The following is an 18,829-nucleotide window of genomic DNA, read 5'->3' on the forward strand; positions in this document are numbered from 1 at the left end:
TGGGAGTCAATGTTTGTGGAGTTGTCTCAACTGTTGTTGCTGGAGCCAATGTTACTGGAGTTGTCTGATCTGCAGTTGTTTCTACGGCTGTTGTGTCTTTTGGGGTTGTCACTGTAGTTATTGCATCTGTGGGTGTTGAATCAACAGTGATGGAGCTTTGTTCAATGTCGAAGCCAGTGACCACTAACGCCGCCTCAGATAAGATGTCCTCAATTTGGGTGTTGTTTGGCGCAGATGTGGCTGTGAACTCAACATCCATGATATTGACAACTGAGCCCCTCCTGCAGAAGAAACCACACAAACATTTGTGAATTGTAGATACATCGTTCACCTGTTAGAAATATTAAAAGCAGCTGCAAAGTACCTGAACGTGATGATTGTCAGGATCAAGAAGGAAGGGAATGCCTCAGAAAATATCGGTGTAAGCTGGGGGTTGGGAGGGAGGGCAAGGCGAGATTGAGTGGAATTAGTCACTGTAAATGCATTGCATTGTGTTACATAATTATTTGGATATTACTTACTTCTGCCCTGATCATGGCTGCTCTGTTTTGGTGAGCAGCAGAAGCTGAATCTTGCAAATCACTCGTAAATGTACTTTGAAGAGATCTGAAAGTAACTCGTTTGGTTGTTGTGGCAACTCTGTCTGTTGTGGCAACTGCTGTTGATCCCGCACGTGTCATCACTGTAGTTGTTGCTGCAATTGTTGTATATTCTGCTGTTGTTGGAACTGTTGTTGTTTCTGCTATTGTTATGGAAGCGGTTGTTGTTTCTGCAGGTGCCAGGAGTGTCGTCATGGCTGAGTCTGTTGTTGTTGTGGCAAGTATTGTTGTTTCGGCAGCTACTGTTCTTGTCATTGCAGCTGTTGTTGTTTCTGCAATTGTTGTGGTGGTGGTTGTTGTTTCTGCAGATGTCGTTATTGCTGGTTTTGTTGCAACTATTGTTGTTTCTGCCGTTTTTGTGGCAGCAGCTGTTATTTCTGTAAGTGTTGTCACTGCTGTTGTTCCAAAAGTTGTTTCTGCAGTTGTCGTGGCGGTTGTTATTTGTTCTGCAGCTGTCGTGAATGCCGTTGTGGGAGAGTCTGTTGTGGCAACTGTTGTTTCGGCAGGAGTCGTCACTGCTGTTATCATTGCGACTGTTGTTTTTGTCATTGTTATGGCAGGGGTTGTTGATTCCGTAGGTGTTGTGACTGCCGTTGTGGGAGAGTCTGTTGGTGCTGTTGTTTGGGCAGGTGTCATTACTTCTGTTGTTGTTGCAGCTGTTGTTTTTCCTGCCCTTGTTGTGGAAGCAGTTGTTGCCTCTGCAGGTGTTGTGACTCCTGTTGTTGTTGCATCTGTTGTTTCTGCAGTTGTTGTGGCTGTGGTTGTTTGTTCAGCAGTTGTCGTAATTGCTGTTGTGGGAGAGTCTGTTGTTGTGGCAACTGTTGTTTCTTTCATTGTTGTGGCAGCGGTTATTATTTCTGCAGGTGTCGTGAATGCTGTTGTGGTAGAGTCTGTTGCGGCAACTGTTGTTTCGACAGGTGTTGTCATTGCTGTTGTCATTGCGACTGTTGTTTCTGCCACTTTTGTGGCAGTGGTTGTTGTTTCCGCAGCTGTCGTCATTGCTGTGGGAGAGTTTGTTGTTGTTGCAATTGTTGTGTCTGCCATTGTTGTGGCAGTGGTTATTATTTCCACAGGTGTCGTGACTGCTGTTGTCACTGCGACTGTTGTTGTTTCTGCCACTATTGGGGCGGTGGTTGTTGTTTCAGCGGGTGTTGTGACTGCTGTTGTAGTAAAGTCTGCTGTTGTAGCAACTGTGATTTCTTCAGTCGTTGTGGCGGTGGTCAGTTGTTCTGCAGCTGTCGTGAATGCTGTTGTGGTAAAGTCTGTTGTTGTGGCAACTGTTGTTTCTTCCATTGTGGCAGCGGTTATTAAATCTGCGGGTGTCGTGACTTCTGTTGTGGTAGAGTCAGTTGTGGCAACCGTTGTTTCGGCGGGAGTTGTCACTGCTGTTGCGATTGTTGTTGTTTCTGTCATTGTTGTGGCACGTGTTGTTGATTCCGTAGGTGTTGTGAATGCCATTGTGGGAGAGTCTGTTGTTGTGGCAAAGGTTGTTTCTGTAGGTGTTGTCATTGCTGTCGTTATGACAACTGTTGATGTTTCTGACGTTGTTTGGGCAGGTGTCATTACTATTTCTGCAGGTGTTGTGACTGCTGTTGTCGCAACTGTTGTTGTTTCTGCATTTGTGACGGTGTTTGTTTGTTCTGCAGCTGTCGTGATTGCCGTTGTGGGAGACTCTGTTGTTGTGGCAACTGTTGTTTCTTCCATTGTTGTGGCAGCGGTTATTATTTCTGCAGGTGTCGTGACGTCTGTTGTGGTAGAGTCTGTTGCAACTGTTTCGGCAGGAGTCGTCACTGCTGTTTTCATTGCGACTGTTGTTGTGTCTGCCATTGTTGTGGCAGTGGTTATTATTTCCACAGGTGTTGTGACTGCTGTTGTCATTGCGACTGTTGTTGTTTCTGCCACTATTGGGGCGGTGGTTGTTGTTTCAGCGGGTGTCGCGACTGCTGTTGTAGTAAAGTCTGCTGTTTTAGTAACTGTGGTTTCTTCAGTTGTTGTGGCGGTGGTCATTTGTTCTGCAACTGTTTTAGTGTCTGTTGTTGTGGCAATTGTTGTTTCTTCCATTGTGGCAGTAGTTATTATATCTGCGGGTGTTGTGACTTCTGTTGTAGTAGAGTCTGTTGCTGCAACTGATGTTGTTTCGGCAGGAGTTGTCACTGCTGTTGCGAGTGTTGTTGTTTCTGTCATTGTTGTGGCAGGGGTTGTTGATTTTGTAGGTGTTGTGACGGCCATTGTGGGAGAGTCTGTTGTTGTGGCAAAGGTTGTTTTGCTAGGTGACGTCATTGCTGTTGTTTTGAAAACTGTTGATGTTGCTGCCGTTGTTGGGGCAGGTGTCATTACTTCTGTTGTTGTTGTAACTGTTGTGGAAGCAGTTGTTGTGACTGCTGCTGTTGTTGCAACTGTTGTTGTTTCTGCAGTGGTAGTTTGTTCTGCAGCTGTCATGATTGCCGTTGTGGCAGCGGTTACTATTTCTGCAGGTGTTGTGACTGCTGTTGTCACAACTGTTGTTTTTTCTGCAGTTGTGGCGGTGGTTGTCTGTTCTGCAGCTGTCGTGATTGCTGTTGTGAAAGAGTCTGTTGTTGTGGCAACTGTTGTTTCTTCCATTGTTGTGGCAGCGGTTATAATCTCTGCAGGTGTCGTGACTTCTGTTGTGGTAGAGTCTGGTGTGGCAACTGTTGTTGTTTCGGCAGGTGTCGTCACTGCTGTTGTCATTGCGACTGTTGTTGTTTCTGCCACTTTTGTGTCCGTGGTTGTTGTTTCCGCAGCTGTCGTCATTGCCGTGGGAGAGTCTTTTGTTGTGGCAACCGTTGTGTCTGCCATTGTTGTGGCAGTGGTTATTATTTCCACAGGTGTCGTGACTGCTGTTGTCATTGCGACCGTTGTTGTTTCTGCCACTATTGGGGCGGTGGTTGTTGTTTCAGCGGGTGTCGTGACGACTGTTGTAGTAAAGTCTGCTGTTGTAGCAACTGTGGTTTCTTCAATTGTTGTGGCGGTGGTCATTTGTTCTGCAGCTGTTGTAAAGTCTGTTGTTGTGGCAACTGTTGTTTCTTCCATTGCGGCTGTAGTTATTATATCTGCGGGTGTCGTGACGTCTGGTGTGGTAGAGTCTGTTGTGGCAACTGTTGTTGTTTCGGTCGGAGTTGTCACTACTGTTGCGACTGTTGTTTCTGTTATTGTTGTGGCAGGGGTTGTTGATTTTGTAGGTGTTGTGACTGCCATTGTGGGAGAGTCTGTTGTTGTGGCAAAGGTTGTTTCGGCAGGTGTCATCATTGCAGTTGTTTTGACAACTGTTGATGTTGCTGCCGTTGTTTGGGCAGGTGTCACTACTTCTGTTGTTGTTGCAACTGTTGTGACTGCTGTTGTTGTTGCAACTGTTGTTGTTTCTGCAGTTGTGGCAGCAGTTACTATTTCTGCAGGTGTTGTGACTGCTGTTGTCACAACGGTTGTTTTCTCTGCAGTTGTGCCAGCTGTCGTGATTGCCGTTGTGGGAAAGTCTGTTGTTGTGGCAACTGTTGTTTCTTCCGTTGTTCTGGCAGCGGTTATTATTTCTGCAGGTGTCATGACTTCTGTTGTGGTCGAGTCTGTTGTTGCAGCTGTTGTTTTGGCAGGTATATTTGCTGCAGATGTGGTGAAACCTGCTGTTGTTGTGGGAGCTGACGTTTCTATAGTTGTCTCGGTGGTTGTTTCAGATTCAGGATTTGTGGCTGCAGTTGTTGCTTTACCAGAGGTTGTCACTGAAGTTTTTTCCGTTGCACTTGTTTTTGCAGGTGTTGTTAGCGCTGCTGTTGTTGTGGGAGTCAATGTTTGTGGAGTTGTCTCAACTGTTGTTGCTGGAGCCACTGTTTCTGGAGTTGTCTGATCTGCAGTATTTTCTACAGCTGTTGTGTCTGTTGGGGTTGTCACTGTAGTTATTGCATCTGGGGGTGTTGAATCAACAGTGATGGAGCTTTGTTCAATGTCGAAGCCAGTGACCACTAACGCCGCCTCAGATAAGATGTCCTCCGTTTGGGTGTTACTTGGCGCAGATGTGGCTGTAAACTCAACATCCATGATATTGACGACTGAGCCCCTCCTGCAGAAGAAACCACAAAAACATTTGTAAATTGTAAATACATAGTTCACCTGTTAGAAATATTAAAAGCAGCTGCAAAGTACCTGAACGTGATGATTGTCAGGATCAAGAAGGAAGGAAATGCCTCAGAAAATATCGGTGTAAGCTGGGGGTTGGGAGGGAGGGCAAGGCGAGATTGAGTGGAATTAGTCACTGTAAATGCATTGCATTGTGTTACATAAATATTTGGATATTACTTACTTCTGCCCTGATCATGGCTGCTCTGTTTTGGTGAGCAGCAGAAGCTGAATCTTGCAAATCACTCGTAAATGTACTTTGAAGAGATCTGAAAGTAACTCGTTTGGTTGTTGTGGCAACACTGTCTGTTGTGGCTACTGCTGTTGATTCCACACGTGGCTTCACTGTAGTTGTTGCTGCATTTGTTGTATATTCTGCTGTTGTTGGAACTGCTGTTGTTTCTGCTATTGTTATGGAAGCGGTTGTTGTTTCTGCAGGTGCCATGAGTGTCGTCATGGCTGAGTCTGTTGTTGTTGTGGCAACTATTGTTGTTTCGGCAGTTGTGGTGGCGGTTATTTGTTCTGCAGCTGTCCTGAATGCCGTTGTGGGAGAATCTGTTGTTGTGGCAACTGTTGTTTCTTTCATTGTTGTGGCAGCCGTTATTATTTCTGCAGGTGTCGTGACTTCTGTTGTAGTAGAGTCTGTTGTGGCAACTGTTGTTTCGGCAGGAGTCGTCACTGCTGTTGTTATTGCGACTGTTGTTTTTGTCATTGTTATGGCAGGGGTTGTTGATTCCGTAGGTGTTGTGACTGCCATTGTGGGAGAGTCTGTTGTGGCAATTGATGTGTCTGCCATTGTTGTGGCAGTGGTTATTGTTGCAACTGTTGTTGTTTCTGCAGTTGTTGTGGCGGTGGTTGTTTGTTCTGCAGCTGTCGTGATTGCCATTGTGGGAGAGTCTGTTGTTGCGGCAGTGGTTACTATTTCTGCAGGGGTTGTGACTGCTGTTGTTGCAACTGTTGTTTCTGCAGTTGTGGCGGTGGTTGTCTGTTCTGCAGCTGTCGTGATTGCCGTTGCGGGAGAATCTGTTGTTGTAGCAACTGTTGTTTCTTCCATTGTTGTGGCAGCGGTTATCATTTCTGCAGGTGTTGTGACATCTGTTGTGGAAGAGTCTGTTGCAACTGTTTCGGCAGGAGTCCTCACTGCTGTTGTCATTGCGACTGTTGTTGTTTCTGCCGCTATTGTGGCAGTGGTTGTAGGTTTGACTTCTCCAGCTGTTGTCATTGGCGTGGGAGCGTCTGTTGTTGTGGCAACGGTTGTGTCTGCCATTGTTGTGGCAGTGGTTATTATTTCCACAGGTGTTATGACTGCTATTGTCATTGCGACTGTTGTTGTTTCTGCCACTATTGGGGCGGTGGTTGTTGTTTCAGCGGGTGTCGTGACTGCTGTTGTAGTAAAGTCTGCTGTTTTAGCAACTGTTGTTCCTTCAGTTGTAGTTGCGGTGGTCATTTGTTCTGCAGCTGTCGTGAATGCTGTTGTGGTAAAGTCTGTTGTTGTGGCAACTGTGGTTTTTTCTATTGTGGCAGTAGTTATTATATCTGCAGGTGATGTGACCTCTGTTGTAGCAGAGTCTGTTGTGGCAACTGTTGTTGTTTCGGCAAGAGTTGTCTCTGCTGTTGCGACTGTTGTTGTTTCTGTCATTGTTGTGGCAGGGGTTGTTAATTCCGTAGGTGTTGTGACTGCCATTGTGGGAGAGTCTGTTGTTGTGGCAATTGTTGTGTCTGCCATTGTTGTGGCAGTGGTGATTATTTCCACAGGTGTTGTGACTGCTGTTGTCATTGCGACTGTTGTTGTTTCTGCCACTATTGGGGCGGTGGTTGTTGTTTCAGCGGGTGTTGTGACTGCTGTTGTAGTAAAGTCTGCTGTTGTAGCAACTGTGGTTTCTTCAATTGTTGTGGCGGTGGTCATTTGTTCTGCGGGTGTTGTGACGTCTGGTGTGGTAGAGTCTGTTGTGGCAACTGTTGTTGTGCCAGCAGGAGTTGTCACTACTGTTGCGACTGTTGTTGTTTCTGTCATTGTTGTGGCAGGGGTTGTTGATTTTGTAGGTGTTGTGAAGGCCATTGTGGGAGAGTCTGTTGTGGCAAAGGTTGTTTCAGCAGGTGTCATCATTGCAGTTGTTTTGACAACTGTTGATGTTGCTGCCGTTGTTTGGGCAGGTGTCATTACTTCTGTTGTTGTTGCAACTGCTGTGACTGCTGTTGTCACAACGGTTGTTTTCTCTGCAGTTGTGCCAGCTGTCGTGATTGCCATTGTGGGAAAGTCTGTTGTTGTGGCAACTGTTGTTTCTTCCGTTGTTCTGGCAGCGGTTATTATTTCTGCAGGTGTCATAACTTCTGTTGTGGTAGAGTCTGTTGTTGCAGCTGTTGTTTTGGCAGGTGTCATCACTGCTGTTGTCGTTGCGACTGTTGTTGTTTCTGCCACTTTTGTGTCAGTGGTTGTTGTTTCCGCAGCTGTCATCATTGCCGTGGGAGAGTCTGTTGTTGTGGCAATTGATGTTATTGTTTCACTATTTGCTGCAGATGTGGTGAAACCTGCTGTTGTTGTGGGAGCTGACGTGTCTATAGTTGTCTCGATGACTGTTTCAGATTCAGCAGTTGTGGCTGCAGTTGTTGCTTTACCAGAGGTTGTCACTGAAGTTTTTTCCATTGCACTTGTTTCTGCAGGTTTTGTTAGCGCTGCTGTTGTGGGAGTCAATGTTTGTGGAGTTGTCTCAACTGTTGTTGCTGGAACCAATGTTACTGGAGTTGTCTGATCTGCAGTTGTTTCTACAGCTGTTGTGTCTTTTGGGGTTGTCACTGTAGTTATTGCATCTGTGGGTGTTGAATCAACAGTGATGGAGCTTTGTTCAATGTCGAAGCCAGTGACCACTAACGCCGCCTCAGATAAGATGTCCTCAATTTGGGTGTTGCCTGGCGCAGATGTGGCTGTGAACTCAACATCCATGATATTGACAACTGAGCCCCTCCTGCAGAAGAAACCACACAAACATTTGTGAATTGTAGATACGTCGTTCACCTGTTAGAAATATTAAAAGCAGCTGCAAAGTACCTGAACGTGATGATTGTCAGGATCAAGAAGGAAGGGAATGCCTCAGAAAATATCGGTGTAAGCTGGGGGTTGGGAGGGAGGGTTAAGGCGAGATTGAGTGGAATTAGTCACTGTAAATGCATTGCATTGTGTTACATAATTATTTGGACATTACTTACTTCTGCCCTGATCATGGCTGCTCTGTTTTGGTGAGCAGCAGAAGCTGAATCTTGCAAATCACTCGTAAATGCACTTTCAAGAGATCTGAAAGTAACTCGTTTGGTTGTTGTGGCAACACTGTCTGTTGATCCCGCACGTGTCATCACTGTAGTTGTTGCTGCATTTGTTGTATATTCTGCTGTTGTTGGAACTGTTGTTGTTTCTGCTATTGTTATGGAAGCGGTTGTTGTTTCTGCAGGTGCCATGAATGTCGTCATGGCTGAGTCTGTTGTTGTTGTGGCAACTATTGTTGTTTCAGCAGCTACTGTTCTTGTCATTGCAGCTGTTGTTTCTGTAATTGTTGTGGCGGTGGTTGTTGTTTCTACAGAAGTCGTTATTGCTGGTTTTGTTGCAACCATTGTTGTTTCTGCCGTTTTTGTGGCAGCAGCTGTTATTTCTGTAAGTGTTGTCACTGCTGTTGTTCCAAAAATTGTTTCTGCAGTTGTCGTGGCGGTTGTTATTTGTTCTGCAGCTGTCGTGAATGCCGTTGTGGGAGAGTCTGTTGTTGTGGCAACTGTTGTTTCTTCCATTGTTGTGGCAGCGGTTATTATTTCTGCAGGTGTCGTGACTTCTGTTGTGGTAGAGTCTGTTGTGGCAACTGTTGTTTCGGCAGGAGTCGTCACTGCTGTTGTTATTGCGACTGTTGTTGTTTTTGTCATTGTTGTGGCAGGGGTTGTTGATTCCGAAGGTGTTGTGACTGCCATTGTGGGAGAGTCTGTTGTTGTGGCAAAGGTTGTTTCTGTAGGTGTTGTCATTGCTGTTGTTATGACAACTGTTGATGTTGCTGCCATTGTTTGGGCAGGTGTCATTACTTCTGTTGTTGCAACAGTTGTTTTTCCTGCCCTTGTTGTGGAAGCAGTTGTTGCGTCTGCCGGTGTTGTGACTGCTGTTGTTGCAACTGTTGTTTCTGCAGTTGTTGTGGTTGTTTGTTCTGCAGCTGTCGTGATTGCCATTGTGGGAGAGTCTGTTGTTGCGGCAGCGGTTACTATTTCTGCAGGGGTTGTGACTGCTGTTGTTGTAACTGTTGTTTCTGCAGTTGTTGCAGTGGTTGTCTGTTCTGCAGCTGTCATGATTGCCGTTGTGGGAGAGTCTGTTGTTGTGGCAACTGTTTTTTCTTCTATTGTTGTGGCAGCGGTTATAATTTCTGCAGGTGTCGTGACTTCTGTTGTGCTCGAGTCTGTTGTGGCAACTGTTGTTGTTTCAGCAGAAGTTGTCACTGCTGCTATCATTGTGACTGTTGTTTTTGTCATTGTTATGGCAGGGGTTGTTGATTCCGTTGGTGTTGTGACTGCCATTGTGGGAGAGTCTATTGCTGCCGTTGTTTGGGCAGGTGTCATTACTTCTGTTGTTGTTGCAGCTGTTGTTTTTCCTGCCCTTGTTGTGGAAGCAGTTGTTGCCTCTGCAGGTGTTGTGACTGCTGTTGTTGTTGCATCTGTTGTGTCTGCCGTTGTTGTGGCAGTGGTTATTATTTCCATAGGTGTTGTGACTGCTGTTGTCATTGCGACTGTTGTTGTTTCTGCCACTATTGGGGTGGTGGTTGTTGCTTCAGCGGGTGTCGGGACTGCTGTTGTAGTAAAGTCTGCTGTTGTAGCAACTGTGGTTTCTTCAGTTGTTGTGGCGGTGGTCATTTGTTCTGCAGCTGTTGTAAAGTCTGTTGTGGTAAAGTCTGTTGTTGTTGCAACTGTGGTTTCTTCTATTGTGGCAGTAGTTATGAAATCTGCAGGTGTTGTGACTTCTGTTGTGGCAGAGTCTGTTGTGGCAACTGTTGTGGTTTCGGCAAGAGTTGTCACTGCTGTTGCGACTGTTGTTGTTTCTGTCATTGTTGTGGCAGGGGTTGTTGATTCCGTTGGTGTTGTGGCTGCCATTGTGGGTGAGTCTGTTGTTGTGGCAATTGTTGTGTCTGCCATTGTTGTGGCAGGGGTGATTATTTCCACAGGTGTTGTGACTGCTGTTGTCATTGAGACTGTTGTTGTTTCTGCCACTATTGGGGTGGTGGTTGTTGCTTCAGCGGGTGTCGTGACTGCTGTTGTCGTAAAGTCTGCTGTTGTAGCAACTGTGGTTTTTTCAGTTGTTGTGGCGGTGGTCATTTGTTCTGCAGCTGTTGTAAAGTCTGTTGTTGTGGCAGCTGTTGTTTCTTCCATTGTGGCAGTAGTTATTATATCTGCGGATGTCGTGACTTCTGTTGTAGTAGAGTCTGTTGTGGCAACTGATGTTGTTTCGGCAGGAGATTCCACTGCTGTTGCGACTGTTGTTGTTTCTGTCATTGTTGTGGCAGGGGTTGTTGATTCCATTGGTGTTGTGACTGCCATTGTGGGAGAGTCTGTTGTTGTGGCAAAGGTTGTTTCAGTAGGTGTCGTCATTGCTGTTGTTTTGACAACTGCTGATATTGCTGCCGTTGTCGGGGCAGGTGTCATTACTTCTGTTGTTGTTGCAACTGTTGTTTTTCCTGTCCTTGTTGTGGAAGCAGTTGTTGTGACTGCTGCTGTTGTTGCAACTGTTGTTGTTTCTGCAGTTGTGGCGGTGGTTGTCTGTTCTGCAGCTGTCGTGAATGCCGTTGTGGGAGACTCTGTTGTTGTGGCTACTGTTGTTTCTTCCATTGTTGTGGCAGCCGTTATTATTTCTGCAGGTGTCGTGACTTCTGTTGTGGTAGAGTCTGTTGTGGCAACTGTTGTTGTTTCGGCAGGTGTCATCACTGCTGTTGTCATTGCGACTGTTGTTGTTTCTGCCACTTTTGTGTCCGTGGTTGTTGTTTCCGCAGCTGTTATCATTGCCGTGGGAGAGTCTGTTGTTGTGGCAACTGTTGTGTCTGCCATTGTTGTGGCAGTGGTGATTATTTCCACAGGTGTCGTGACTGTTGTTGTCATTGCGACTGTTGTTGTTTCTGCCACTATTGGGGCGGTGGTTGTCGTTTCAGCGGGTGTCGTGATGACTGTTGTAGTAATGTCTGCTTTTGTAGCAACTGTTGTTTCTTCAGTTGTTGTGGTGGTGGTCATTTGTTCTGCAGCTGTTGTGAATGCTGTTGTGGTAAAGTCTGTTTTTGTGGCAACTGTTGTTTCTTCCATTGTTGTTATTATATCTGCAGATGACATGACTTCTGTTTTGGTAGAGTCTGTTGTGGCACCTGTTGTTGTTTCAGCAGGAGTCGTCACTGCTGTTGCGACTGTTGTTGTTTCTGTCATTGTTGTGGCACGGGTTGTTGATTCTGTAGGTGTTGTGATTGCCATTAAGGGAGAGTCTGTTGTGGCGGCAAAGGTTGCTTCGGTAGGTGTCGTCATGGCTGTTGTTTTGATAACTGTTGATGTGTCTGCCGTTGTTTGGGCAGGTGTCATTACTTCTGTTGTTATAGCAACTGTTGTTTTTCCTGCCCCTGTTGTAGAAGCAGTTGTTGTGTCTGCCGGTGCTGTGACTGCTGTTGTTGTTTCTGCAGTTGTTGTGGCGGTGGTTGATTGTTCTGCAGCTGTTGTGACTGCCGTTCTGGGAGAGTCTGTTGTTGCTGTGTTAGCGGTTATTATATCTGCAGGTGTTGTGACTGCTGTTATTGCAACTGTTGTTGTTTCTGCATTAGTGGCGGTGGTTGTCTGTTCTGCAGCTGTCGTGATTGCCGTTGTGGGAGAGTCTGTTGTTGTGGCAACTGTTGTTTCTTCCGTTGTTCTGGCAGCGGTTATTATTTCTGCAGGTGTCGTGACTTCTGTTGTGGTAGATTCTGTTGTTGCAACTGTTGTTTCGGTAGGAGTCGTCACTGCTGTTGTCATTGCGACTGTTGTTGTTTCTGCCACTATTGTGTTAGTGGTAGTTGTTTCCGCAGCTGTCGTCATTGCCGTGGGAGAGTCTGTTGTTGTTGCAATTGTTGTGTCTGTCATTGTTGTGGCAGTGGTTATTATTTCCACAGGTGTTGTGACTGCTGTTGTCATTGCGACTGTAGTTGTTTCTGCCACTATTGGGGTGGTAGTTGTTGTTTCAGTGGGTGTCGTGACTGCTGTTGTAGTAAAGTCTGCTGGTTTAGCAACTGTTGTTTCTTCAGTTGTTGTGGCGGTGGTCATTTGTTCTGCAGCTGTCGTGAATGGTGTTGTGGTAAAGTCTATTGTTGTGGCAACTGTGGTTTCTTCCGTTGTTGTGGCAATAGTTGTTACAGCAGTAGTTGATGTTACCACTGGTATCATAACTGACGTGGTAGAGTCTGTTGTTGTGGCAATTGCTGTCTTGGCGGATGTCGTCACTGCTGTTGTTGTTTCTTCAGGTGTTGTACCCGTTGTATTTGATGTTGTTGTGGCAGCAGTTGTTTCCACCGGTGTCATGACTACCGTTGTCGAGTCTGCTGTTGTAGCAACTGCTGTTGTGTCCACCGCTGTTGTGGCAATGGTTGTTGTTCCTACGGGTGTCCTGACAGGTATTGCAGAATCTGTCGTTGCAACTGTTGTTGTGTCAACTGTCTTGGCAGGTTTCATCACTTCTGTTGTTGTTGGAACTGTTGTGGCAGCGGTTGTTGTTTCTGCAGGTGTTGTGACTGCTGTTGTGGTAGAGTCTGTTGTTATAACTGGTGTTCCTGTCGATGTTGTGGAAACTGTTGTTGTTTTTGCCATTCTTGTCATTTCTGTTGTTTCTGATGTTGTGTCAGGTGTTGTTTCCGCGAGTGTCGTGACTGCTGTTCTAGTGGAATCTGTTGTTGCGGCTACTGTTGTTGTATCTGCCATTGTTGTAACAACCTTTGTTGTTTCTACTGTTGTTGGAGCAGGGGTTGTTGTTTCTTCATGTGTTATGTCTGCTGTTGTTCCTGCAACTGTTGTTGTTCGTGCCATTGTAGTGGCAGAGGTTGTTCTCTCCTCAGTTGTCATAACTGCAGTTATGGTAGAATATGTTGTGGAAACATATGTTGTTTCCTCTGGTGTTGTGACTGATGTTATAGCAACTGTTGTTGTCCCTGCCGTTGTTGGGACAGCGCTTGTCCTTTCTGCAGGTGTCACGATTGCTGTTGTGGTAGAGTCTCTTGTTGTGGCAGCTGCTTTTGAGTTCGCAGGTGTCACTGCTGTTGTAAAGTCTGGTTTTGTGGTTGTTATTTCCAGAGGTGTTGTCACTTTATTTGTCCCCAAAGTTGTTGTTGGATCAGGGGTTGCCATTGTGCTCGATGTTGGTGGCAGTGCACTGATTGGCATCAAACCTTTGTTGTGAAAAAAAAAGACTTTTCAACAATTTTCTCGTGTGTACAGGACTATACAACATATGTGACTCACTGTTTGAACAGATCAAGTTACCTATTAGTAGGAACGTTGCCAGCATCTGTCGGATGAGCATCTTGTTTGTTTGTTTTTCTGTACAATGGGAAAAACAATATTCAACAAACATGCAGCTGGGTAGCAGCTATGTGTGTTCTTACAATTGAGTCTTAGTTCTGCCTCATTGAAACATTTTAATTCAATAGCATAACGCCTATAATTATTGAAATGAGAGTAATATAATAATGACATGTCACGATGACCCACAACACACACTTTTTCTTCATTTTTATACAAATTATTGGGAATTAAAAGATATTAATGAAAATCAGTATTAAAAATAAAATGAGTTATAATTTGATTCAGAAAAATACTGATTAAATGAAACCTGCATTTTCTGTCTTCTGCACTTTTTATAATTTAGCTAAAATAATTATTGTAAAAATAAAATACACATGAAATCGTCTTTGCGACACTAACGTTTTCCCCTCAGCTTTGATATTTAAAATAATTTATAAATAATTTATAAATATAAATAAAATGCAATTGAAATGTCGTGAAGTTAATAATTCAAAATGATGAATCCTGCATATTACATTCCTTCTACTTCTAAGATGGTACAGTACACAGAAAAATATTCGATGTGTTGACAAAAACGATGACAAAACTAATTAGTTGGTTTGTTCTTGGACAAACATTAGCAAAAATCTACAATTAAGTTTACCATATTTATGTTACTGTTCAAGAATACAACAAAATTGACATACCTTAAATTATGATCAATCAAAGCTGAAAATTATCTTGCATTCTCCTTTTTTGGATTTTCGTAATTCCAGTTTGAGACTACACCTTGCTGAGTGTCTCTGTGCATCTTTCCCAGTGGCTTTTATAACGCAACTGTACAAAAGGTGTTTGACCTGAACCCAAGGTGATGCATTCGGCAGCAATCTTGCTAAAGATTATTGAACAATTCCTGGATCAAGGCTGTCAGCTGTCACTCACACCCTCTATTCTTTTGTCGTCATGCATTCCGGCTGATTCTAATGTCACATAAAGCAAATAAAGAATGAGCAACGAGGGCGGAACCCCATGGACCGCATACTCATTTAAAGAAAACAGATGAAGCATCAGACAGTATATGTCGATATTTATTAGTACTTGAGTCTTGATTTTTCTTTGACTTTATACGCTCTACATTTGAAGATCCATAATCCATAATTTCCACAATATCCATAATTTCTACCCTTTGTCAGATTATGCTTGTTACTCTTTTTTTGCTCAGATGACAACACGACGTAAAAAGTCAGAGAATTGAGATCTCGGTTTGAGATTTAGCTGTCTTCTATGACGTTGAAAATAAAAAGAGACATAGATGGAGAAACATGAACCAGAGAGAAAGATGACATTCCCCATGTATGGCTTCATTCAAGAAAATAATGTAATTTAATGTTGTTTATACCAAAAAGGATTGATAGCAAATGCACTCAATAAAAGGGAAACATTTTTTCTGTGCGTGCCAATTTTCTCCTTATCATGCCAAGTTATGGAGTACATACATACAGGTAGCTAATATAGGTATAAGGTGTCTAATTATAGTAGCAATGGTACACTCTCAGGTTTCTGTTGAACTAAAGCAATGCAGCGACGAGAAAAAGATGATCCCCGTGACGTCTCTTTTCATTCATGTCACACGTTTGTTGGTTTAACATTTGTAATGTCGCACTTTTGGGAACAAAACAATTTCAACGTGACGTCCCAATTTATTTGCACAATGCACACTTAATTCCATGATTCATACATTATTATGTCATATGAAGGCAAAACATGCACGCAAGATATTAATATAATCATTCGAGTTTATTGTAATTACGTTTTATTACGAGTGTCTCTCTCGTAGAGTGATTCCCAACCACTGCTGGCAACTTGGCTCGAAAATAATGATTATAATGCAGGTTTGTTTTTCTATCTATGCCAGTGACGTTGAGTGAAAAGTAGAACCATTAAAATAGACGGCACAAGGCATATTGAACCTGCTGTGGTGATACAATTTCTCGACAGGGCGGAAGGCTTCGTGACGTCTAGAGCGAAATTAATACATTTTCTGTATTAACATCTATACAGGAAAGAAAAATGCCATCAAGCGATTGATTGATGGACGGACGGATGGAAAAATCCACTATTCTAACTGAACAACAAAGGGTCTGAAAAAAACAACAGATTAAGCATATACATATATTTTTTTATTTTTCAAATATGCCGTTTTCTGGATTTTTACACAAAAATCAACTCATTCATGTGGGGCCCATGGTGGGTTTTGGGATATTTGAATGGACATTCATACTCACCCGCCATGTTAAATTTCTTTTTTTTTTTTTTTTTTTTAAATTACTTTGTGAATATGTTTCTGAACACGTTTTATGCTGTTATATGCAAATAGTACTATTGTATCAGTGGCGAGTAGGGGTGTAACGATTCATCGATACACATCGATTAATCGATATAATGCTCTACGATTTGTTGGCATCGATGCTAAACGTAAACATCGATCTATATCGCCCGTTTTTGACCTCGGACATTAGACACGACTTTATTTTGAAATCCAGTTCATTGTTGCTTGCTTCCTCTTTCCGGGAGCAGTGCGCGGCGTGTTGAGTTGTGAGCAGAGCAGGCACGTGAAAGGGGAGGCGACAACTACGCGGCTCCTGGGCTGGTGCTATGGCTAGTGTCCAAGAAGACGAGGAAATTCGCTCCCCTTTGGGCTTCAAGTCATTCGTTTGGAAGCACTTTGTAATTTCCTAAATAAAGAGTTTGCAGTACGTTGTTGATTTTGCGTATGAATTGTTATAAATCAGGATATTGTTCTATATCGATCGTAGAGCACTATATCGTGATGTATCGTGAATGAATCACAGCAGGCTTTAAGATATCGTATCGAGTTCTTTGTATCGATATGATATCGTATCGTTACAAAACCCGCGATTTACACCCCTAGTTTGTAACCCTAACCTTGATTTAAAACCCTAGTCGGAAACCCTAACCCTAGCTTGAAACCCTAATTAGCAATGGCAAAACTCCTTGGAAACCCTGGTCGGAAACCCTAACCCTAGTTTTGAAAGCCTAGTTAGAAACCCTAATCTTAGAAACCCTAACAGCTTTAAAACCTAGTTTGTAACCCTAAGCTTGGTTTAAAACCCTAGTCGGAAACCCTACCCCTTGTTTGAAACTTTAATTAGCGATGGCAAAACTCCTTGGAAACCCTGGTCGGAAACCCTAACCCTAGTTTTGAAAGCCTAGTTAGAAACCCTGATCTTAGAAACCATAAAAGTAGTTTGAAACCCTCATTGGAAACCCTAACCCTAGCATTAAAACCTAGTTTGTAACCCTAACCTTTGTTTAAAACCCTAGTCGGAAACCCTAACCCTAGTTTGAAACCCTAAATAGCAATGGCAAAACTCCTTGGAAACCCTGGTCGGAAACCCTAACCCTCGTTTTGAAAGCCTAGTTAGAAATCCTAATCTTAGAAACCCTAAAAGTAGTTTGAAACCCTCGTTGGAAACCCTAACCCTAGCTTTAAAACCTAGTTTGAAACCCTAACCTTGGTTTAAAACCCTAGTCGGAAACCCTGAGCCTAGTTTGAAACCCTTATTAGCGATGGCAAAACTCCTTGGAAACCCTAGTCGGAAACCCTAACCCTAGTTTTGAAAGCCTAGTTAGAAACCCTAACCCTAACCCTAGTTTTGAAAGCCTAGTTAGTAACCCTAACCCTAACTCAAAATACCTAACCCTAGTTTTGAAAGCCTAGTTAGAAACCCTAACCCCAACCCTAATCCTAACCCTAACCCTAACTTTGGAAACCCTAGTCGGAAACCCTAACCCTAGTTTTGAAAGCCTAGTTAGAAACCCTAACCCTAACCCTAGTTTTGAAAGCTTAGTTAGTAACCCTAACCCTAACCCTAACCCTAGTTTTGAAAGCCTAGTTAGAAACCCTAACCCCAACCCTAATCCTAACCCTAATTTTGGAAACCCTAGTCGAAAACCCTAACCCTAGTTTTGAAAGCCTAGTTAGAAACCCCAATCTTAGAAACCCTAAAAGTAGTTTGAAACCCTCGTTGGAAACCCTAACCCTAGCTTTAAAACCTAGTTTGAAACCCTAACTTTGGTTTAAAACCCTAGTCGGAAACCCTGAGCCTAGTTTGAAACCCTAATTAGCGATGGCAAAACTCCTTGGAAACCCTAGTCGGAAACCCTAACCCTAGTTTTGAAAGCCTAGTTAGAAACCCTAACCCTAACTCTAGTTTTGAAAGCCTAGTTAGTAACCCTAACCCTAACTCTAACCCTAACCTTAACTCTAACTCTAACCCTAACCCTAAATCTAACCCTAACCCTAGTTTTGAAAGCCTAGTTAGAAACCCTAACCCCAACCCTAATCCTAACCCTAACCCTAACCCTAACTTTGGAAACCCTAGTCGAAAACCCTAACCCTAGTTTTGAAAGCCTAGTTAGAAACCCTAATCTTAGAAACCCTAAAAGTAGTTTGAAAGCCTCGTTGGAAACCTTAAGCCTAGCTTTAAAACCTAGTTTGTAACCCTAACCTTGGTTTAAAACCCTAGTCGGAAACACTAACCCTAGTTTGAAACCCTAATTAGCAATGGCAAAACTCCTTGGAAACCCTGGTCGGAAACCCTAACCCTAGTTTTGAAAGCCTAGTTAGAAACCCTATTCTTAGAAACCCTAAAAGTAATTTGAAACTAAGGGTGTAACGATTCATCGATACACATCGATTAATCGATATAATGCTCTACGATTTGTTGGCATCGATGCTAAACGTAAACATCGATCTATATCGCCCGTTTTTGACCTCGGACATTAGCCGCGACTTTATTTTGAAATCCAGTTCATTGTTGCTTGCTTCCTCTTTCCGGGAGCAGTGCGCGGCGTGTTGTGTTGTGAGCAGAGCAGGCACGTGAAAGGGGAGCCGACAACTACGCGGCTCCTGGGCTGGTGCTATGGCTAGTGTCTGTCCAAGAAGACGAGGAAATTCGCTCCCCTTTGGGCTTCAAGTCATTCGTTTGGAAGCACTTTGTAATTTCCTAAATAGTTTGCAGTACCTTGTTGATTTTGCGTATGAATTGTTATAAATCAGGATATTGTTCTATATCGATCGTAGAGCTCTATATCGTGATGTATCGTGAATGAATCACAGCAGGCTTTATGATATCGGCAAATATCGTATCGCGGATCTTAGTATCGATATGATATCGTATCGTTACAAAACCCGCGATTTACACCCCTAGTGGCGAGTATTTGGGGATTTCAATAAGGCACCTGGGACAACTGCGGGGGTCCTCTTTACCCGGAAGTAGTTGACAGTGAACGGGAGTTTCGCCGGGTCTTGACTGTAACTGCCGCTGTTGGGTGTGTTTCAGGTGAGTTACGCTGTTGAAAAGATGATCAGAACTCGCGATACTGCCGGTATACTGCCTAAATATGAATCATTTAGTTTTTCCACAGTGTGGATATAACCTTTTATGCTATGTTTTTATTTTTATTTATCTCCCTATAATGTACTAGTCTGTCATTCTGTATGTCTGCTTTGTCAGGCTTAGTTAATGTAATGTCTAATGTCTATTAGTTTGTCTGTCCTGTCTATG

At 43.7% G+C, this 18,829-nt stretch overlaps 1 protein-coding gene and 1 long non-coding RNA gene across 2 annotated transcripts; both read right to left on the bottom strand.

The window, feature by feature from the left end:
• Window positions 1-26: 26 nt before the first annotated feature.
• On the bottom strand, window positions 27-12,191 carry LOC119129665 (mucin-22-like). The gene is made up of 8 exons (XM_037263029.1): window positions 9,492-12,191; window positions 9,309-9,409; window positions 8,235-9,031; window positions 4,983-7,196; window positions 2,272-4,213; window positions 596-1,354; window positions 189-281; window positions 27-126 (listed from the first exon to the last, which is right to left on the bottom strand). The coding sequence occupies exons 1-8, from the start codon at window positions 12,126-12,128 to the stop codon at window positions 27-29; spliced, it is 8,643 nt and encodes a 2,880-aa protein (XP_037118924.1). The 5' UTR covers window positions 12,129-12,191.
• On the bottom strand, window positions 7,442-8,025 carry LOC119129296. The gene is made up of 3 exons (XR_005099160.1): window positions 7,929-8,025; window positions 7,771-7,832; window positions 7,442-7,687 (listed from the first exon to the last, which is right to left on the bottom strand). It is a non-coding gene; the product is annotated as an uncharacterized LOC119129296 (long non-coding RNA).
• Window positions 12,192-18,829: the final 6,638 nt, after the last annotated feature.

Source organism: Syngnathus acus, chromosome 10, assembly GCF_901709675.1.
Source record: "Syngnathus acus chromosome 10, fSynAcu1.2, whole genome shotgun sequence".
Classification (NCBI taxonomy): domain Eukaryota; kingdom Metazoa; phylum Chordata; class Actinopteri; order Syngnathiformes; family Syngnathidae; genus Syngnathus; species Syngnathus acus.

Coding starts and splice junctions, on each gene's coding strand:
- LOC119129665 (XM_037263029.1), bottom strand. CDS start 12,128: ATGATACCAGTGGTAACATCAACTACTGCTGTAACAACTATTGCCACA. Junction 7,197..8,234: donor CAGCTGCAATGACAAGAACA/GTAGCTGCTGAA, acceptor CCACAACAACAG/ACTCTCCCACGGCAATGATG. Junction 1,355..2,271: donor ACAGTTGCCACAACAACAGA/GTCTCCCACAAC, acceptor AAACAACCACAG/CCACAACAACTGCAGAAACA.